Source organism: Thamnophis sirtalis, unplaced genomic scaffold (genome assembly GCF_051295495.1).
Source record: "Thamnophis sirtalis isolate CommonGarterSnake01/CBP01778 unplaced genomic scaffold, rThaSir2_p1.2 scaffold_10, whole genome shotgun sequence".
Taxonomy (NCBI): Eukaryota; Metazoa; Chordata; class Lepidosauria; order Squamata; family Natricidae; genus Thamnophis; species Thamnophis sirtalis.
Genome location: NW_028261390.1, coordinates 62,186,969 through 62,210,303, shown reverse-complemented (window position 1 = coordinate 62,210,303; position 23,335 = coordinate 62,186,969). Strand labels below are relative to the sequence as shown.

Here is a 23,335-nt window from a genome sequence, read left to right as displayed (position 1 = left end):
TGAACCCACCCACCCACCGTGGTGCAGGAAGCCAACTAGGCCACGCCCACCCAGCAACCGGACAGAGAACCCGTTGCTGAAATTTTTGAAGCCCACCCCTGGAAGCAGGATATAGGTATTTAGCTACCTGAAGAAATGTCCTCTTACTCTTGAGATGCTGAGAGTTAAATGCCAATGTATCCGTATCAGGTATGGGTACCACATTAGGAAGTCTGGACAAAGAGTGAAAGAGTGGACATTGCTTGAAGAACATAGAATGACAGTCCAATTCTTATCAGCTGAACTGCAATTTGTGAGTCAGGCTTAGCTGCCTTTCTGTATCCTCAAACTCTAGCTCAGACACCAAAAAGAAAAAGAAAAGAAATGCATGTCCCAAATTGCTAAAAATCACTAATCTCATGAGATTTTTGCGTTGTCCTTTTGTGAAGGTTCGGGAAAGTTGAAGCCTAACCTGATCAATCAAGATTTTCCCATTCTTGCGAGATCCTCTAAGATTCTGGAATTTTCGAATGAAATCTCAAGATAATTGGATTTTTTAAAAAAATAGAAGTTTATTTTAACTGACAGGGAGGGAGCTGACCATTATGTGGTACATTGTACCCAGAAAAATCCTTTCAAAACTAGGGTAGCCCCTTGAAACTGATAAGGCTGTATGGATGGTTGAGCCCCACATTATATTACTTCTTGTGGAAATCACTTTCTCTTTCACCTAATATTTTAATATTGATATCTCATTATACCTAATAATGCCTCCAGGACTCACTGGAGAAGAGCCTAATGCTGAGAAAGACTGAGGGCAAAAGAAGAAGGGGACGGCAGAGAATGAGGGGGCTGGATGGAGTCACCGAAGCAGTAGGCATGAGCTTAAATGGACTCTGGGGGTGGTAGAGGACAGGAAGGCCTGGAGGAATGTTGTCCATGGGGTCACAATGGGGCGGACATGACTTCGCAACTAACAACAACAATCTCATTGTTCCTAATAGAGATGTTTATGTGTATAGGCGTGGTGTGTTAAAAAGTCAACATGACTGTGTATCTCAAGCTGTAGTTTCCTTTTACATAAGTGATACATACAAAACTTCTTTAAAAAGGGGATGGGCTTTTATCACCTAGTTATAGCACTAGCAATAACACTTACACTTATATGCCACTTCACAGTGCTTTATAACCCTCTCTAAGCGGTTTACAGCCAATTGCCCCAACAATCTGGGCCCTCATTTTACGGCGTGGCACGACAAAACCGCGGTCCACTAAAGCGCGCCCGATTAAAGCGCGTACCTGATGTCATCAGCAGCGCGACAAATACGACCGCGGAGATTTTTAAAAGCGCTTTTAAAGCAAGCCGATTCACGTACAGGTAAGGGTTAGGTTTAGGGTTAGGGTTAGGTTAAGGGTTAGGGTTAGGTTTAGGTTTAGGTTTACGTTAAGCGTTAGGGTTAGGTTTAGGGTTAGGTTAAGGGTTAGCGTTAGGTTTAGCGTTAGGTTAAGGGTTAGGTTTAGGGTTAGGTTTAGGGTTAGGTTAAGGGTTAGGTTTAGGATTAGGTTTGGGGGGGTTAGGGTAAGGTTTTCGCGTTAATTTTAACTTTACCGCTCACAGTGTGATGTTTTCGTCGCGCTGTGATGACGTCAGGTACTCGCTTTTGTCGAGCGCGCTTTAGTCTACTGCGGTTTTGTGGTGGAACCATTTTATGGACCTTGGAAGGATGGAAGGCTGAGTCAACCTTAAGCCAGTTCAGAATTAGAACTGCTGGCAGTCGGCAGAATTAGCCTGCAATACTGCATTCTAACCACTGCACCACTGAAGCTCAGTGCCATCTTGACATTCTTCATGTCAAGATGGCACCAATTCTTCATGAATGGCCTTGATGGCTAAACCCAAGCTATCTAATTAAGAACAGCACTACTTTCCCTGCTCTCTTCTCTAATACACAACTGTATTTTGATTTTCAGCAACAGTTGGCCAAGAATATTAAATTTGGCCAACCCCCACAAATGACAGTCTCTGTGAAAACACCTGGGGAAGCTAGTGGAAGTTTGGAAGCAGATGTGTTGCTGAATAACCCCATGGAGACGGTGATGCCACCAGATGTGGTCCTTCCAGAGAACCACCACAAAGTAAGTCTAATTGATGGTGAGGAGCCAATTACCAATCTTCAAAATGAACGAACACATATGTTTGTAGAAAACGTTTGTTGACATTAGCTGGGTGATGAATTATGTATTGCAAAGAAATCCAGCATTTGGGAGAATTTCAAATGTGGTAGTCCTAAAGCAGTGACGGTGAACCTTTTTGCCACCAAATGGCAATAAGGTCGCACGGAAATGTCCCGTGTGCACACGCTCGTCAAGGCCGCACTTTGGAAAAGCCAAACTTCTGAGTTCTAGCATCCATGTGCGCCTGACAATCAGCTGGTCGGCGTGCTTGTACACACCGGTTTTCGCCACTGCTGCGCGTGCAAAGGACAGCTGATAGTTGCATGCACAAACCCGCCAGAAACCCGGAAGACAAACAGGCAAGGCTGCGCGTGCAGGGGCGTGACCTGGCTTCATGTGCCACTTTGGGCATGCGTGCCATAGCTTGGCCCTCATGGTTCTAGAGTTTTTAGGCCCTTGGGTGAGAATATCATTCAGAATTCCATATATGAATGATCTTTGTTTCCCATCGGACTGGAGTATCTGATTTTATTCTATGATTTCTCAACTCATGACATAGCCATGAAAGTACAGTAATGAAACATCATCAATAAAAGCAAACGATCAAAACTCCGATTGGGTTCTTTACTTATATCTTTGTTATGAGACATATCATCAAAGCCGTCTCTTTCTGATCAACTGAAATCACACCAACATTAGAAACGACCTGGTGTGTAGAACCTTGGACAACTTTCTTGATTTCCACACTTCTAAAGTCTCCTCTGTTTACGGATCATGTGTACTATCAGCACGGGGGCAAAATGAACCCTCAGCTGATCAAATGACGTGGGTTCTTACATTCAAATATTTTATCTTTGAACTGGAAATGCCATTTGAATCCAGCGATTCCGAAGTTGGGGGTCTTTGATGGAGACCCTTGCATTCTAGTAATGCCCTCAGACAAAAGAGACACAAATACAGAACTCCTGATATGCCAGGGAAAGGGTCGGGAGATTCCTGCTATGAATATGAATGTAATGTTTTCAGTGGTTTGCCTTTATGTTTTAACATTGATTTCCCTCTCATATTCTCCTTTAAATGGCTTCTTGATTTTCATGTAAAGAAGCCACAATTTGTCTCCAATACATAGTCAGAAGAACATGGCACATAAAGGTAAAGGTTCCCTTCACACATATGTGCTAGTCATTCCTGATTCTAGGGGGTGGTGCTCATCTCCCTTTCAAAGAGCCAGCGCTGTCTGAAGATGTCTCCGTGGTCATGTGGCTGGCATGACTAACTTTCCCAACAAAAGTGGTCCCTATTTTTCTACTTGCATTTTTACTTGCTTTCGAACTGCTAGGTTGGTAGAAGCTGGGACAAGTAATAGGAGCTCACTCCGTTATGTGGCTCTAGGGATTCAAACCACTGAACTGCCGACCTTTCTGATCAACAAGCTCAGCGTCTTAGCCATTGTGCCACCGCGTGGGTCAAGAGGGGAATCCTGTTAATCACTTGTCTTCTTTCTATTTTCTCAGGGAGGGAAGCAATGTTTTTGTTCTTGTTTAGGCACAAATCTGATAAAGCCTAGCAGTGTGATAAGGAACTCAGCAATTGGCTAGCTTGAAATTATACAAAGAAAATGATTACCGTATTTTTCGGAGTATAAGACGCACCTTTTCCCTCAAAAAAGAGACTGAAAATCTGGGTGCGTCTTATACACTGAATACAGCACTTTTTTGCCTCCTGAAACTCCTCCCCCTTCACCAAAATGGCCATGCATAGCTTTTAATAGGCTTTCAGAGAGCTCCTGGGGTCTGTAAAGGGCAGAAATGAGCGAAAAACGGCCTGTTTTTTGCCCTCCCCATGCCCTTTTTTGGATAAAAAACCGACCCATTTTTCTCATTTTTGTTTCCCCCCCACTCTACAAGCCTTCTAAGGATTATTCATGCCCTTTCCTTTTGAAAAAAAAGGGCCCATTTTCATGAAAAACAGGCCATTTTTGGAAGGTTTGCAGAGTGCAAAAACTTTTTTTTAAAAAATTCCTGTTTAAAACCTTGCTGCATCTTATAGTCTGGTGCGTCTTATACTCCAAAAATCCGGTAGTTGACAACATTCTCCCTCCAGAGGTCACATGGGCTCTGGATACTGCTAAAGACCTGAGTCTGTGTCCCAAAGCTGCTTTTTAAGGAGGCAACTGGACCTTCTTGTTTTTCTTTGAAGGCATTTCGCTTCTCACCCAAGAAGCTTCTTCAGTTCTTAACAGCACCCCAAACAGGAAGAGGCTTTTAATGAAGGAGACCAAGTGAATACATGTTTGCCTCTAGCTTGAGTTTTTTTAGTAGGACTGGATTCTTTTTAAAAAGATGAGAACATTTAGATTATAGTGCACATTCAATTGACCCAATCCATTTTTAAAAAATAAATAAATAGAATATTTGAATTTATAATGCACAATTGACCCACTCCCTTAGATAAGTAGTGCATGCATTTATAAGTAACCTTCATTAAAATCTTGCTAAATTCGTAAGTTTTTTTTTTAATAAGCCTTACTTTACTGTGTTTTTTTTTCCATAGCTGTATGAAAGGTAAAGGGAGTTAAAATAGAAAAAACATCCATCCTTTTAGGCTTGCAATCCAGCTTCCTCTTTCACAATTTAAAATAGATGGAAAAGAAGGGAACAAATCTGTTTATTCAGTCGATTTGTCCGACAAATTGAAATGGAATTAGATTAGGTATTACAACAACATTGTAATGGGATCTTATTCTGACTGTGATGTAAAAGCATTTGGTGCTTCTACAAAATATGAGTCTACGCAATATATCTGAAGTTGCAATTGTTTTGTATGATTTTCATATATATTTTTTCTAGTCAGCTGGGATGCCAGATTCCTTAAGTCCCACATGTCTGGGTGAAACAAGTCGTGACAGAGCTGAGAAGGTAATAGAAATAATAACACTAATAATGGCACTTATTTCTTAAGGGCCACTTCAAAAATTGCCACAAATTACAATTATAAATGTCTAATCACATTTGTTAGTTGGCAACTCAGGCTGAGGTAAACCTCTAGCTTTGAACCTGGAGTTGTAGGCTGCCGAGATAAAACCATGGCATGGCTTTAAATTTTATAACATTTATCGCTTGTGCCTGTTGACCTTCTATTGGTTCCGGTCAGTTTCTCTGTACCAACTGGCATTTTAGTTTTTCAGTTAACTTTGAGTTATTTTAACCCTCCTCCCATCCAGTCCTCCAAATTGAAAAGTTGGCATGCCACAAAGCAAAGTGCTATCTTTTAGCATCTTTTATTTCTAGGATAGGCTCAGCATTATATATAAAAAAATACAATTGGCTGCCTGGAGCCCATATTTTATTTGAAAGTATCGCTACCTACTTAGCTATAAAGAGAACCTCGATTGACTATTGTGGGGAGCTATCAAAAGTAGTCTTTCTGGTCTGACCATCCTCACAATGGCTGCCATTTTGTGACTAGATGATTTATTTACTCATAGCATTTCTTTGGTAAGGCATATCTGACATCAATCAGAATAGAACTGGAAGGGACCTTGGAGGTCTTCTAGTCCAACCCCCCTGCTCAAGCAGGAGACCTTATACCATTTTAGACAGGTGGCTTTCCAGTCTTTTCTTAAAAGCCTCCAGTAATGAAGCACCTACAATGTCTGAAGGTAAACTATTCCACTGGTTGATTGTTCTCATTTAGTATTATACAATTATTCTCAAAATTCCAAATGTCCCAGGGATCAGAATTATTGGAGGATGACAGTATTACTGCAAGCTGCAATGAAATGGATAACTGGGAGTTTAGCATGAAACTCTGCCTCAGCTTCAGCTTCTGATCCATAGCCATACCAAGACATACTCATTCGTTTGCTTCCATACTACTACAATAGAGCAGATAATGGCTATACTTCCTGGATTATTAAGATGTAAACTTTTGTTCAGGTAGTAGTCCAGAAATTTTTGGGAAAACAACCTTGATAATAGACTATGTCTGCATAGAGATTCTCCACAGCTTAGTACAGAATTTCACACACACACACACACACACACACACACAATCTATCCATCCATCCATCCATCCATCCATCCATCCATCCATCCATCCATCCATCCATCCATCCATCCATCCATCTATCTATCTATCTATCTATCTATCTATCTATCTATCTATCTATCTATCTATCTATCTATTCTGTCTCTATCTATCTATCTATCTATCTATCTATCTATCTATCTATCTATCTATCTATCCTTTATTTATTTATCAGCACAAATATAACATACACACACACACACACACACACACACACACACACACACACTAAGCCACAGGCTCTCCTCCTTTATCAACTAAACCAGGGTAATAGGTATGTATTGTGTGTGTCACAACCCCTGGTATGCCCACATATGGGAGGGAGCATACTGCTTTCCTTTTCTGTCTATCGGCTCACTCTGGGAGCCATCCAGGCAGAAAGCCATTTTTTTATGTTGCCTTGTTACATTTGTGTTGCATTTGTGCTGATAAATAAATTTCTATAACGCCTCGAGCAATTTCAACCAAATTTGGTACACAGATAACTTATACTCTGGAAACAAATACTGGGGAGGGGGGGTAAGATACCACTAACACCCTTTGGGGTGGGGGAAGATACAGCCTGTTGTGCCTTCAAATGGTTTCTACCGTACTGCTCTAAAATGGCTTCTATTGTACAGCACAGTGGAGTTGCCATGGTAACGGCTTCAAAATACTCCACAAGGGGGCTCCCTCTGGTAAGGGGGAAAATCCAACATTAGAAATTATGTTTGGTCTGGACATTTTCAACAATGCTTTGATTATTGTTGAGGACAAACGTGTGGTTTCTGTGGGCACAGGGGAAACATTTGTAACTGATTTAATTGTTGCTGAAATCAGGGCTTTTCCTGTCTAATACAGGATTAGGATAAATAAATACCCAGGCAACGCCGGATTATTAGCTACTAGTAAAATTATAAACTGGCTGCAATCCTACATAGAAGTTCCTGTCCCTTTTATGCTACTGCTATGTTCAACCTGTAATGCATAAAATGTAATGCAATGCTTAAGGCATATTAAGGCATAAATATGGGGACATCGTTCATAGGGGAAGCTGCCATTCTGAAGAGGTTTTTGTCACATGATTTTGTTAACAGCGGGAATGTTGAAGGGGTGCAATTTGTCATACATTTGCTGTTCTTAAAGCCAAAGAAATATGTGCCTGGTACTAGCTCTTACGTGTGCAGTGGCAGGGGTTGGGGTTTATGATGGGAAAGGTCTCCAATCAACTCCCTGTGCTGTGCTTTCAGTGGGCGGAAGATCACCGAAGAAGGTGTTTAGAAGAAGCTAACTGACGATGACAAAGCAATCAGTTTGTATCCAAGGAACTTCTCTTGAAAGTTTGTTCAGCTAAAATGAGTTTGGTGCCAATGCATTTTTAGTTGCAGTGAGTCTTGAACTAGAGAGCTCAGTAAAAAAAAATCATATTGTGTGGTGCTGAGAGGTGGGAGAAGGTGCCCTCTGTAAAATTATGGAGTTAGTGTCTCTGGAGATTCTCAGTCATCCAAACCATGGTTGTCCCATTTCAAAAGGCAACTGGACTATCTTCGTCTTTTCTGTGAAGGCGTTTTGCTTCTCATCCAAGGAGCTTCTTTAGTTCTGAATGGTGAGGGATGGAAGGGTTTACCGTATTTTCAGACTATAAGACGCACCAGAGGATAAGATGCACTTTAGTATTTGAGGAGGAAAATAAGAAAAAAATATTCTGCCTCTGCCTACCAGTGTCCATGGTATTCATCTGGCTAGCGTCCTGTCAGTGTGTGAGAGAGTTGAGGGCTGTTTGGAAACAAACACTATTTGCTGTGTGAGCAACAAGGAAGGAGACAGCAAGGAGCCTGGGCATGGCTTGTTCTGTACTAAAGCTGCATGCTGTGCTGATAGCTGAAACTAAATGAAACTTCTCTGCTGAACTACCACGTTGGAAAACCTGCTTTTGGTATTGTATATTTACTTAATGTGTTATATTATGTCTAAAGAGAAGTTATTGAATCCTGCTGAATCAGTTACTTGTGTGTGCTTTCTGAATGGGATTACTGCTGCAAACTCTGACATCTCCTTGCAGCAAATAGCAAACAGCCAGGTAAGCTTCAGCACATTATTGCAGCCTGATTCAGCATCAGCAGCTGATTGGCGGGTGGATCAGCCTCCCAGAATGCACCCAATCAGCTGTTCCAGGCTGATGGGATTGCCACAGACTATCGCCTCCTCCATGCCTCCCGTTTTTGGCTAGATTTGGTATATAAGACGCACCCAAATTTTTATCCTCATTTAAAGGGGGGAGGAAGAATACGTCTTATACTCTGAAAAATATGGTATATTCCTTGCAGTCATCTGGTTATTAGCACTCTTTCTGAGAGTTGTTGAAGCCCCTTGGGGGCACAGGAAGCTATAAAAATAAAGAAGGAAAGTTGCAAAAGAAACTCCCGAACCTGGCTTTGAATTCATTTCTAGAGCGGTTACTGGATTTGGAATTTGTTTTGTTTTAAATACAGGATCTCGTTTCTTTCCATAATTTTTTTCCCCCTTTTCTTGGGGTTTCTCTAGGGGACGCCTGTCAAAGTGTCATCTCGGCCAAAAAGACACCATTCCCCTTCTGGAACCATCGAAACTGTCAACCTTGATGCCATCCCTTTAGCCATTTCTTGTCTGGACAACAGTGCGGCAAAGCACAAACTCTCAGTCAGGCCAAAGAATCAGAGGCTTTCCAAAAAGCACAGATTGTCAAAGGTATTGAACGGATTCCTTATAGAGGTCAGAATTTTAGCTGCTGATTGTAAGACACAGAGCTCCTCTAAGAATATTAGGTTACCTTCGAATCTTTCAATGTTACACTTCAGCTGGTATTTATGGATGTGAACCAGCCTCACACAATTTGGGAGATTCACTGCCCTGCTATATATGATGATCATTTCTCAGAAATAAAGTCATAACTGTCAGGTTCCACTATTTTATTGGCAGGCCGGCATTCAACATGTATCTTTTTTTCCCCTATTCATCTGTAAAAGAAATGTACTTAGACTTCAAAAACGTACATACCAAAGAGATAAATGATATTTACACACCATTTAAGAGAGACAATAAAAAGCTAAAGAGGAAACAAAAAGGTATCCTCCACAGCAACCAACACTCAGATAAGCAGGGATTAACACCAGACAAAACAATCTTAACAGAAAATAATGTCCTAATCAAGAAGCTACCGAAGAGAAAAGCACATGCCTCCACTTTCCCTCCTATACTGATAGGGCAAGCTACTACAGAGCATTCCCATTTGCTTATACTAAGTAATACTAATATTTGGTAGTACTAAAGATTTACCTAGCCTGATAATGAAATGACTACAAGCAAAAGTACCAAGCTTAGAGAACACCAAGGACTCCACAGTTCATCCCTGAGCTACAAATGTTCTACTGGAGCGGAAACTTTTATAAATCTGTTGGGGAAAATCTCAAAGAATCATGAGCAATTTGCCAGCCATGTGACTGGGTGGGCGTGGCCAACTTGTAAAATGTGGTGAAACTCACTTAACAACGCTCTTGCTTAGCACCCAAAATGTTGGCTCAGAAACTCTGGCATTTGAAGCACACAAAGCTGTCAAGTGACAAGACCCTTGCACCCCTAACCCTTTAGGGAAAAAAAACCCCAGGGGTGTTCAAAGTTGACAGCTTTAAGACTTGTGGACTTCAACTCCCAGAATTCCTCCTCTTGCTCTTCATCTTGATGATGTGCGGACGGTCGGGGGGGAGGGAGCTGGAACCGGTTCTAAACAGCACTGTAGTTTTGTGGAACTTCTTCTGTAGAAGAGGTTAGAACTGGCAGGAACCCATTCCTGAGAATACATTAATATTGTTGTAATATACGACTAAGATTGATAAAAACAAATACAGATAGTCCTCGACTTATGACCACAATCGAGCCCACAATTTCTGCTGCTGAGCGAGATAGTTGTTGAGAGAATTTTGCCCCATTTTACAACCTTTCTGGCCACCGTTGTTAAGTGAGCCACTGCAGTTGCTAAGATAGTAACACGGTTGTTATAATAAGTGACCGCTTACTATAAGCTTCCCTATTGAGTTTGCTTGTCAGAAGGTCCCCAAAGAGGATCCCATGGATGATGCAACTGTGCTAGATATGAAGCAGTTGCCAAGCATCCAAATTTTGATCACATGGCCATGGGAATGTTGTGACAGATGTATAGTGTGAAAAACAGTCATAAATCACTTTTTTTCACTGCTGTTGTAACTTTGAATGGTCACTAAATGAACTGTTGCAAATTGAGGACTACTGTAATTCATCCCAAATATTAAGATTTATATAAATTGACCTTAGATTTAAAGACGTTAATTTTCTACTTTCTCTTTAAGTATATTTTAAACTGTTTTTGTTAAAGATTTATACCTTGTATTGGTTCTGGGAAGTCAGAGGGGGGAGGGAGGGGGGAGGGAGCAGAGTTTACTAGGTTGGAAGAGGGGTGTTGGATTCTAAGGTATGATTGTACATGTATACTGCTATTTTTTCTTTTTTATGTATATTGAAATGGAATTATAAATACCACCAAGACAAAAGGGAGTTTGCTCAGAAGCTGAAATACACCAAGTGAATTAGAGGAAGAGTGGGAAGCAGAGGAGAGAAGAAAGATAGGAAGAGAGGGATAGGAGAGAGGGTGAGGGGGGAAGATGAGGTGTATAAGGAGGAGTGGTAAGGGGAGAGAGGAGAAGGAGAAAGGAAGGGGAAGTAGAGTAGAAAATGATGGAGGGAAGAAAGGATGTAGAGAGGGGGAAGAGGGAGAGGGAAGAAAGTGTCGGATAAGGTATAAATATGGTGTATGGAGAGCAGAAGAGCCAATAACTGGTTTTTGGGGGGTTTTTTGGTAGTTGATGGTAAGATAAATTGATGTAATTACTTAATAATACAACATGATATTGACTATGTAATAGTATACATGTGATTATATACTATGAAAATGGAAAATAAAAATTTTCTATGCAAAAAAAAAAAAGATTTATATAAAATAGGAATTGGATTCTAATAGCCTTCTACCGCATTAAGTAAATCTATTTTTATTTCCCAATTCCAGGAGGTACAAAGTTTAATAGAGGCTGACTTTGGACAAGACTTCCTAGAATCACAGGGCACTGAAGATAAAGTGACAAAAGATGATAGCTATTACAAACCAGAGAAGTTAACCCAGCATGGAGAAGTCCAGGAACTGAAAACTGAAGGAAAACGAAAACAAGACTACTGGATAAACCTTGAGGCAGGGAAGAAGGAACAAATGGCTGAAACAAAATTCAAAATCCCTATGGAACACAAAAGACTTCAAGAATTTGAGGGAAGCCATGGAGAACAAGTGGGGAAGAAACTGAAACTTCAGGAAGAACATCTTTATCAAATGGAGGAGAAAAAAGACCAAGATCATCAGACAAAAGGGCTACAAGAACAAGAAAATCAGGGAAGGCATGGAGAAGGGCCTGAAAAATTACAGGCACAAATCCCCCAAAAATCTCAGGATCTTGAGGAACAAAAACACAGGGATCAAGAACAGGCACAACATGAACTAGAGGCACAAAGACAGCAGGAAGAGTGGAAACCATGTGAAATGGTCACGCAATGGCAGAAGGAGAAAAAGAAGAAGCAACAAGAACCAGAGGCACAAAGGCAGCAGGTAGAAGCAAAAAGACAGGGTGAACTAGAGGTCCAAAGACGACAGCAGGAAGAACAAAAGAGACAATGTGAAATGGGACTACAAAGACAGCCGGAAGAAGCAAGGAGACAACGTGAACGCGAATTACAAAAAAAGCAGGAGGAAGAACATAAGAGACAATGCGAACTGCAGTTCCAAAGGCAGCAACAGGAAGAAGCAAAGAGACAACTCGAGCGGGAGGTCCAAAGACAGCATGAGGAAGAACAGAAAAGACAATGCGAATTGGAGGTCCAAAGGCAACATCAGGAAGAAGCAAGGAAACAACATGAACTGGAGATTCAAAGACAGCGGGAAGCAGAGCAAAAGAGACAACGTGAGCTAGAACTACAGAGACAGCGGGAGGAAGAACAAAAGAGACAGCGTGAGCTAGAACTCCAAAGACAATGGGAGGAAGAACAAAAGAGACAGCGTGAACTAGAACTCCAAAGACAATGGGAGGAAGAACAAAAGAGACAACGTGAGCTAGAACTACAGAGACAGCGGGAGGAAGAACAAAAGAGACAACGTGAACTAGAACTCCAAAGACAATGGGAGGAAGAACAAAAGAGACAACGTGAACTAGAACTACAGAGACAACGGGAGGAAGAACAAAAGAGACAACGTGAGCTAGAACTACAGAGACAGTGGGAGGAAGAACAAAAGAGACAACATGAATTAGAACTACAGAGACAGCGGGAGGAAGAACAAAAGAGACAACGTGAGCTAGAACTACAGAGACAGCGGGAGGAAGAACAAAAGAGACAGCGTGAGCTAGAACTACAGAGACAGCGGGAGGAAGAACAAAAGAGACAGCGTGAACTAGAACTACAGAGACAGCGGGAGGAAGAACAAAAGAGACAACGTGAGCTAGAACTACAGAGACAGCGGGAGGAAGAACAAAAGAGACAACGTGAGCTAGAACTACAGAGACAGCGGGAGGAAGAACAAAAGAAACAACGTGAACTAGAACTACAGAGACAGCGGGAGGAAGAACAAAAGAGACAGCGTGAATTAGAGGTACAGAGACAGAGGAAGGAGGAAGCAAAGAAACAAAGTGAACTGGAGATCCAAAGGCAACAGCAGGAAAAGAAGAGACAATATGAACAAGAACAAAAGCATAAAGATTGTATGATACAGAAAGAGCAGAAAGTCAAAGATCCAAAAGAAGAAAAGAGACAACAAGAAACAGAACTTAATGACAATCTGATCCAGCAGGGATGGAAGGATAAAAAGGAAGAACCAGAAAAGCAAAAGGCTCAGGAAGAAAATATAAGCCATCAGTATTTGGAAAAGCTGAAGGGGAAAGAACTTAAAACAGTTCAATCTGAAAAGCTCTCTGAACTGAACCAACAATTACTTCCGGAGCAAAAAAGAGAAATAAGACAGGGAAAGAAAGAACAAGAAAGCAGTAAAAATTTACATGATAGAAACCAACAGCAAGAGAAGGGAACAGCTGTGAAACTGAAGGGACAAGAAGAGCAACAGCGAAATCTGAATGAAAAACAATGTACAAATGAAGAAAAGCAGCAAAAATTGGCAAAATCGGTTGGATCAACAGAACCCAGTAAAACAGCACCAGCAGAAATAGGGCATTTGCGGGCTGAAAAGGAGGTGCAGCAGGAGGAATGTATACAAAGGACAGAGGGCCAACAATTGGAAAGAGGCAAAATCCTCTCTTTAGAAGATCAGCTGTCACTGGAAAAGCCAAAAGAAGAGAAGAAATCCCACCAGTTACACATGAAGAAGCATCCAGAAGATGAACGTTTGGGAACTGTTGAGAAAGAGCTACAACGTAAGGAAGAACCAGGACAGCAACAAAGAGCTCAGGCAGGCCAAGAACGGAAGGAAGAAGGGAGCCTAAGAGTTTATCAGGCAATGAACGTTGACGTTGAGGAGCAGGAAAGAGTTCTGGGCGAAGAATTACGTTGGCAGGAAGTTGACACCCGGCAAACCATGTCCAGGGGCTTCACCTTTCAAGTGTCTTCTGGAGAAAAAGAAATTATATTTCCCAAAGTGAATTTAAGTCCAGTTACACCCGTGAAAGAGGCGACACTTCCTTCTGCCACAAAAGAAGTTAAGGACCCTAAGTCTAGTAGAGGTTCTACAACTCTTCCAACTTCTTCATGTGTTCCCCACACAGCAATCTTGGTCACTGGAGCACAACTCTGTGGCACTGCAGTGAACCTCAACCAGATAAAAGATACAGCCTGCAAATCTTTACTTGGTTTAACAGAAGACAAGAAAGCGGCGGAGGCGCCTGAGGCCGAAAGCATCCAGAAACCTGTTGACGGCAGGCCGAACAGCGCTAAGGCGAAGCATGTCCAAGATTCAGTGGACAACCAAGCCATCCTGGATGAATGGGCTTCAATTCGTTCCAAAATCTTAAAAGGTGCGGAAAACGAGAAATTCAGTGAGAAAGACAGTGGAAGTCTTAATAGGCACAGTGATGATTGGACAGCTAAAGGGCGAAGTCCTTCCCATGGTAACTTACGAAAGACTTTGTCTGCAAATGCGAAGTTTTCTATAACTCCCGCATGGCAGAAATTTTCAGAAATGTCCAAAACTGCTGCAGAGAATAAAACTCTTCCTGAAGCAGAAAATGCAGCGATGCAACCGACTCCGTCCATTCTGCATTCAGACAACGAGGCCCTCCAAGCAGAGTCCCCGGCCGGTACAAAGAACGTAGGAACTTCCCTTGGGAAAATCAGAGGGCGTCAGGAAGTAGCGGGTAATACCGAGGGATGTAAGTTTGCCAAAGATCTCCCATCTTTCCTTGTCCCAAGTCTCCCGTATTCTCCAAATAAAGAACTCTCCCCCGCCATTGAAACTTCGCCAGCAACGGAAACCCAACACAACCTTGGCTCCAAAAAACCGGACCGGGCTTCACCGGGCGGAGAAGAAAACGTCTCCCCATTTGGAGTGAAATTAAGGAGAACCAACTACTCCTTGCGTTTTCACTATGACCAGCAAGCAGAGCAAAAGAAGAAGAAAAGATACAGTGCAGGAGATAGCTTTGACGGGTTGCCAACTCCTCTCACCCCAGACAGAGAACAAGACGCGAAACCTTTATTTTTAAAAGATAGCAAATCTCCGAGCCAAGACAGAAAAGACGCAAGGCTTAATTCTGACAATACCACGTTAACGATTATTAGTCGCAGTTACACCATAGTTGCGCCTGTATCTTCTCCGACTGGTCCTCTGCCTGTGCCTAGTCAAGAAAAATCTGCTTCTAAATCACCCCTACCACCAAAACCCGCACTGGCTCCGAAGCCCATCAGCCAAACGCCGCCTACATCTCCTCTCACAAAACCCCGTCGGTCTCACGTCACTGAACCCATCGGGAAAAGGGTCTCCAAAGTGGAACCTGATACCAGCTGGAGAAAAAGCGAAGGGAAAGGGAGTCCTCACCACTCCCAAGCACCAGGCGAAAGCAAGAGCGAGGAGGAAGAATCTAGAGAGAAGAAATCGTTTTTTCCATCCATCACCATGCCCTGGAGAGAGAAAGTGGAGAAAAAGCCAGAAGCATTGAAAAGGGGTAAGTAAAAGGCAACTCTGAAGTACAACGTTCTTTCTTTCTTCATTCATTCGTTTGTTTGTTTGTTTGTTTGTTTGTCAACAAGTACAGGGAAACAAGTATGAAAACACATGAAAAATGGCACAAACAATTGGATATAAATAAGCAAAACATAGCCATAAATACATAAAAAGAGTACATGTAAATGGGACAGTAGGACAGGGATGGTAGGCACGCTGGTGAGCTTATGCACGCCCCCTTAGGGACCTCTTAAGAAACGTGTAAAGTCCACAGAAGACAGCTTAAGGTAAAACGTATGGGGGTTAGAGGAACTAACTACAGGATCAGGTAGGGTGTTCCACGCATTTACTACTCTATTGCTGAAATCATTTTGCCTGCAATCAAGATTAGAACGGATTGCATTTAGTTCCTCATGAAAAAGCTGCCCTTGAGTAGGAAGGTTCATAAGGAAGGTGGACAAAGTAACTGTTCTGATCTTGGCTTCCCTAAACCACGAAGCAGACTCCCTGTCCCAACAAAACCCCTTTTTATGAAGTTACTGGGAATTCCTCTCGTTCACATCCAGCAAAGTCTTCCAAAGGCGAATTTATAGCCACAGACCTTATCTGGCTTGGAGAGCTGCCAGCAGGCTGGATTTTCCTATAACTAGGCTTCAGCTTAGGGCCTCAAGATCAAGAGGGGCCTACATTCAAATTGTTAGCAAAATTAAAATTACACTATTCTAAAAACAGCGAACACTAAAACACTGAACCGAAAATAAGGAGAAATTCTACGCATATGACTAATAAACAAACATAAAAATGTATTGGCTAAGATCGTTCCAGTGCCGCGGCAGTTGGAGAGCCCGCCCATGTTCCCGGCACCGGTGGTCGGGCAAGAGGCGCGGCCGCTCCCAGTAGCCGCCCCGTCAACGCGGAGTCCACCAGTGGCCAGGCAGGTGAGGGTGAGGGGGCCAAGCCAGGCAGCTGAGCGCAGCAGGGGAGGCGGCTGGCCTCGCTGCCTTTGCCGCAGAGCAGAGCCGCCCTCCGTTGGGAGGCCAGCTATATATATTGATATATATTGATATATATCACAGTAATGATGTATTTTATTGTCTCTCATGTAATTTACAAACTTAAAAATGGGAGGTGAAAGGGCCTCATAAGTGGAATAGCCTAGGGCCTCTTTTCATCTAAATCTGGCCCTGGCTGCCAGGCTGATATCTTCAAAACCCAATTGCTGTACTTGGCAAGGAGTCTTTGAGAGTCACAAACCAATTAAGTGAACTAATTGTCTCCTGCAAATTCCACTCCTCTTTTGCTTCTCTTTATTCCCTATGGGAGGGGCCATTCACCGTCCACCTGTGCCTATACTCCCGCGTCGGTCCTTATTCCTTAGCTGTTCCCTTCTCCTGACAGCTCTGCGCATGCGCACATCAGGAACAGGCTCCAGCTGTTCTTTTGCCCCCCCCCCCATGATATCTGACTCCAAAGGCAGCTGATAATTGTCCAAGGTTAGCATATGAACTGAAATAGACCTATACTTGACTGACTTGCAATTGACTGCAATCTTTCTTGAATACTGAAAACACCGTGGTACTCCACATAATTTTACATAAAGACTGATGTGCCCTTTTCAACCAGAATGGAACAATTTGCTGTGGACAACCCGCTGTGTCTATCTTGCCATGGCCACCTCAACGCAACCATCTTGCTGCAGCCAGGACAACTAGCAATGGCCAACTTGCTGTATGACAATTCTACATGGGATAACTCAATGTGCTCAATATTATCTGCCACTGTTTCTTTGTCCTTATTTCTGTTGACAAAAATTGGAATAATGTAGAAGAAACAGTTGTGGATAATATTTATTGTGTTATCTCATGTAAGTTGGCCATGGCGAGTTCTCCTAAATCCCTTTTCAATAGGTATTGATGTTTACATGTAGGCAATTTGAGACCAATGTGATGTCTGTCAAGCAACTCTTAGAGTCCAGGAGACTTCACCAACAAAAAGATGGATCAAACATGAACAAAGTGGGTGCCTCTGAAAAATGGAGATTACATAAATTCCATCTGTACCCATCTGTGATGTCATAGACTTTTATTTAGTCCTGGGGGAAAAAACCTACCAAAATTGGCAGATACTTAAAATAAGCCATGCTTTTTTTCCGGAAGTATCATATCATTTTTATGTGGTACTTTAGGAAGTTAAGACCCACCCCTCTCCTAGAAAAATGAAATATTCTAGGAAATATTAAAAAGGCAGAATATTATATTTCACTGGATGAGAAATGGAGAAAAAATGTTTTTATGCAGGAAACAGACTCACTCTTAATAGCCCCCATCATTCTCCATAGCCTCCCCAGCAGATGTCCACACTTAAGAGATGAAGAGATAGCTAAGTCTATTCATAGGCAAATGCCAAGATGCAGAAAAGGTAGCATTAGCCCTCTACCCATCTCACCACATGGCACCTGGGAAGATTACATCACCCAGCAAGGCTCAACCAAGCATGGGACTCAAGACAGCCTACAGAGTTGCCCCTGCATGGCCCCATGGGAGTCTGACAACCAATCAGAATACAAACTCAAATTCAAAAGCCCAGAGAGGGCATAAAACTCAGGCACCCTCAGCATCTCTTCCCTTTTTTTCTTCTTCACCCAACATCTTCAAGGCATGGGATCCTGCCCACCATTAAACCATCTTTCCAAGCAGCCACCCTGTTTCTAGTGTCTTTCTCCCCACTTGGAACTGAACCCAAAAGGTCATTTCTTCCAACAGTACATATGCAGAGCTGCTACACATGGGAAAATTTCCCCCTTAACTTACCTGTCTTTATCCCTTTGTTTATATACAACAGCTTGTTCCTCTGAAAAAGTCCTTGCTAGTGGAACTGTTCTGATATTACAGACATTGCATTGCTTCTTCCTGCATTCGAGTGTAAGACTTTTCTGCAGATATTCTGCAATTAGAAGTCTATATTCCATCTTCTATGTGCCCCCTACAAGCTTAAAGATTTGCTCAGATAACCCAGAATAGCATATTAAATGTATCCCAAATTAAACACCCACACTTTCTAGAAATAGATAGAAGTGTTGGTACTCACAGATTGCTTATAGTTAAAACTAGTTCTGACATTTTTAGGGCAGCCAACATTGGAATTGAGGGATGCAAAGCTTGTTAATAAAGCTTTGAGAAAGTTGGCAGCACGGAAGTATTTTCCAGATGTTTTCCAGAGGTGTATTAAGCTCCCACCAAAAATATGGGATTTTATAGTGCTCCATTGGTGCTCCAACTAACAAATATTTGCATTTGGGGGAAGAAACACTGTGCTATAAGAGATTCTCCCTTTTCTGCCTTTTTAAAGAAGAAAAATGCATCCTTTCATGGCCTGAGAGAAAGACAATGAATTTTTAGAACTTAGCAGGAAAGGAAATGTTTGATGAAACACACAAGGAATGCTATGGGAGCAAATGTGTCTAGCAGATTTGTTTTATAGATTTAGAACAATGTGCTGGAACGATGGTAAGCCTATGCAGACTTTGAAAACAGACGATTTTGAAATTGTCTAAACCAGGGGTGTCAAACTCAAGGATCTGGCCTGCGGGGTTGCCCTGGAAACAGTGAAGGACTGGCCTGCGGTGCCTCTGCCAGCAAAAACGAAGCTTGAGCTCCGTTTTCAGCTCCGTTTTCAGCTGCGACCACCTCCTGCAGCCCTTGGCCAACAAAAACACATGCAACCCTCCTGGGCTCTGTTTTTGCTGGCAGAGGGCTGCAGGACACCGAGCTGGCCATGCTCACCCCAGTCACGCCCACTTGCCCCCGAGGTCAAGCACAACCCTGATGCGGCCCTCAATGAAATCGAGTTTGACACCCCTGGTCTACACCATAGGTCAGTGTTGGCGAACCTTTTCGGCACTGAGTGCTGAAATGGAAATGCGTGTGCGCATGCCAGAAACTGGAAGAGCAGCTGCCTGGCATGCGTGCGCCCACCAGGAAGATGATCTTCCAGTTTCCAGCACTCCCGCACATGTGAAGACCAGCGGGCTAGCACTCCGGAACACGGAAGAGCAACGGGCAACGGCTAGAGTGCCTGGAGAGATGGCTCTGTGTGCCACTTTTCTCGCCCTGAGAAATGGGCACGCTTTAAAAATATAAAAACATATTGATTGTACATAGGCATAATGAAATAAATTAGGCACATAAGATGACCATCAAGGCCAGATGACCATCAAAAATGTCTGAAAATATACACGTGTAGTGCAGTGGTGGGATTCAGCCAGTTCGTACCTATTCGGGAGAACCGGTTGGTAACTGTCTAAGTAGTTTAGAGAACCGATTGTTGGAAGAAATCTCCTTTTCCTTTTTCCCCACTTTACAGGGCTAATCCTGTAAGGAAGGCAGGAAGGAAACATTCTGGTATTGTTTCTAGCCTAATCTTTATTGCCCTTCTTACAGAAACTGCCTCTCCGGTTAACCCTTATTACATTGTAACAGCTAAGGCGAAGCGCCCATCAATATGAGTGGCGTTGAGTTGGCCACGCCCAGTCAGTCACATGACCACTGAGCCCCACCTACCCAGATGGTCATTAGGGCAGAGAACCGGTTGTTAAATTATTTGAATCCCACCACTGGTGTATGTGTATATGTATATGTATATGTATATGTATATTCTGAGATACAAAATGCTAACATCCTCATTATCAACTTCCAATGTAAATATACCACAGCCAATTTTTCCATAAATCAATTTTATTTAATCAGCTTTAAGATCTGAACATAGCTTCACTTTGGCACCTACCCAGATGGTCATTAGGGCAGGGTTGTTAAATTATTTGAATCCCACCACTGGTGCACTGGCTTATTTGAGATGAATTTGTAGCGGTAGCTAGGAGAAGTTTCAAGCAGGAGGTTGGACACCACAGATACAAGGTCTCTTGGATGTCCTCTTTTGGACTGCTTCCATTTCCATCAGCACCAACGTCATAACCATGGACTTTTCTTGCGTTCTGTTCCCTCTTCCAGAACGGCCAGTTCTTCAGAGCAGACATTCCATCGATGGTTCAAAAGTGATGGAGAAAGGGGAAACCGCACAGCCTCTCTGGATCACTTTGGCGTTGCAAAAACAGAAGGGCTTTCGGGAGCAGCAAGCAACCCGCGAGGAAAGGAGGCAAGCCAGAGAAGCCAAGCAGGCCGAGAAATTGGCTAAAGAAAATGTAAGCATCTCAACGGGGAAAAAAATAAGGGAGGGGAGGGAAGAGTATATTGTTTGGGGCGCCTGGTATCTTCTGCTAGCAGGGGCAATAAAACTGGTCAGGATAAACAAAGTATTGTAACTTTTCATTATAGTACACCAGAGATAGGCAAATATGGTCATTTTATGACGTGTGGACTTCAATTCCAAAGAATTCCTAAGCCAGCTATTCCTGGCTCAGGAATTCTGGGAGTTGAAGTCCACAGGTCAATAAAATGACCATATTTGCTCACCCTGGTAATAAATGATTAAACTCAAGTAAAGCTCTGAATCTAGAAACAGAAAAAAAACAACATTACTACTTTGAGAGGATGATGGCTTAAAACGGGGCAGCAATATGTGGCTCCGGAGCCACATGCGGCTCTTTGGGCCCTCTGCTATGGCTCTCTGTTGGGTGTTCCGACCACTGGCTGGCCCCACCTCTTGTCCTCTTCTCCCAGTCACTCTCACCTGGCTTGAGAAGATAAGGCTGATGGCAGGGGATAGAGAAGCGACTGGAGCCGAATCTCTGGCGCCTCAGTCTTGCTGCAGCTTTTTCCAGTCCTTGCGGGTGTCAGTCACTTGGGGAGATGCTCTCCAACGCAAGACACTGTCCCAACCCAGCCACTACCAGTACCTGCCTCACTAACACGAGGGCTGGAGGGGTGGGAATGGGATCTAGGAGGACGGGATGAAGGAAAGGGGGATGGGCCCGAAGCACCCAGCCGCGGCTTTAATATGTCATGGGAGGCGTTGAGTTGGCCACACCCACCCAGGTTTTGTGGCTCTTTGTGTTTTCTTTTCTGTGGGAAATGGGTCCACATGGCTCTTTGAGTGTTTAAGGTTGCAAATCCCCAGCTTAGATGGAGGCAACCCTCTTCACCTCACATTTACCTCTTTAAAAATTGTTTTATCAAATGCGGCTCCTGCCAAAGCTTCTAGGCCTGTGATGGCAAACCTATAGCATGCATGCCACAGGTGACACGCACTTCCCTCTCTGTGGGCATGTGACCTGTCACCCGAGCTCAGCTCCACCGCACATGCGCACGCGCCTCCCCCCAGCCACCAGATTCTCGGGTCTCTGCTGCATACGTTCAGGAGGCGGGGCGCATATGGGAGATGCGTGTGCATGAGTGGGAGGGTCACATGTACATGCATAGGGGTGTGGGGGAGTGGGGGAAGGTGTGGCATCCCCCCCCCCGTGCCATTTTGGGTCCCAGGAAGCTTCAGGGAGGCTGCTAGGCCCAAAACGGACCACAGGGGGAGTGCAGTGCAGCCCTCACATGCCCTGTTTTTGGTTCCAGGCATCAGGGAAGCCAGCTAGGCCCAAAATGGGGGGCGGGGTAGGTCACGTGTGCATGCGCAGGGGGGCGAGGCACATGCGGGGGCGCACACATTGGGCACGCAAGGACAAAAAGGTTAGCCATCACTGTTCTAGGCTCATTGCAGCTTACAACACAAAGAGAAAAAGCTCCCACAATATAACAAAAAGCAAAGAAACAACATAACAAAAATAAAACACATTCCTTATAAACACTAAAGATAGAAAATCAAAGTCAAAACCACTGCATTGTACTTGAGAAGCCCAGGAAACGGCCTTGGCTGAGGTATTTTGAAGCTGCCAGGGAAACGAAAAGACTCCAAGCAGGCCTTGAACCCTGGGAGAGGAGAAAGCATGAGGAAGATACTCAGACTGGCTCCCTTTGTTTCTCTGGGACAATAAGAGGGAGAGAGAAGGGAAAAAAAACACAAGGTTCTGTTATTGTCTATTTTGTGAAGCTGACAATCAATGCAGAATCTGCCAGATAGATGCAATTTGCTTCTAGCCATTAAGGTTACTCAGCAAGCAAATTGCACATGGGACTAAATGCAGTTTTTCCCCCTGTGGTCTTCAAAGGCATAATTATTATTAATAATAATTTATTCAATTGGCTATGGCCATTCTCTCCAGACCAGACACTGGACTCATTAAATGAATATATTGATGAAGATGTTCCATTGGAAGAGCAAGAAGCCCTTACACACACACATTGCACATAAACATTCTCTGTATTTTCTCGCCATAAACGTGTGTTGTTTCTCTGTGTCATATAATACATGCTGGTATATACATAATTATGTGTATGTATGTATTTATTTATTTATCTTGTCATGTTTATGTAGTGTAAAATTGGAGTTGGTGACCCTTTAAGCCAATTTATTGACCCTTCAATAAAATTTCATTTTTAATGAATGCCAAGTAGTGTACATTCAAAATGACAATAGTTATTCTATTCTATTCCTATTCCTATTCCTATTCCTATTCTGCATTCTGTTCTGTTCTCTATTCTATTCTCTATTCTATTCTATTTATTCAATTCAATTCTATTCTTGTTCTGTTCTCTATTCTGTATTCTGTGTTCTGTTCTATTCTATTATCTATTCTATTCTATTCCTGTTCTGTTCTCTATTCTGTATTCTGTTCTATTCTGTTCTGTATTCTGTATTCTATTCTATTCTATTCTATTCTATTCTATTATCTATTCTATTCCTGTTCTGTTCTCTATTCTGTATTCTGTTCTATTCTGTTCTGTATTCTATTCTATTCTATTCTATTCTATTCTATTCTCTATTCTATTCCTGTTCTGTTCTCTATTCTCTATTCTGTATTCTGTATTCTATTCTCTATTCTGTATTCTATTCTAT

General features: G+C 42.8%; 1 protein-coding gene across 2 annotated transcripts in view; it reads left to right on the top strand.

Moving 5' to 3' along the window:
- CRACD (capping protein inhibiting regulator of actin dynamics) overlaps positions 1 to 23,335 on the top strand; it is a 171,442-nt gene that overhangs the window by 142,777 nt on the left and 5,330 nt on the right. For both annotated transcript variants that reach the window (XM_087724709.1, XM_087724708.1), the window contains 5 exons: positions 1,951 to 2,115; positions 5,004 to 5,072; positions 8,767 to 8,949; positions 11,297 to 15,437; positions 20,443 to 20,633. In XM_087724709.1, the coding sequence (XP_087580835.1) occupies positions 1,951 to 2,115; positions 5,004 to 5,072; positions 8,767 to 8,949; positions 11,297 to 15,437; positions 20,443 to 20,633 (4,749 nt within the window). The remainder of the gene's footprint in view (positions 1 to 1,950; positions 2,116 to 5,003; positions 5,073 to 8,766; positions 8,950 to 11,296; positions 15,438 to 20,442; positions 20,634 to 23,335) is intronic.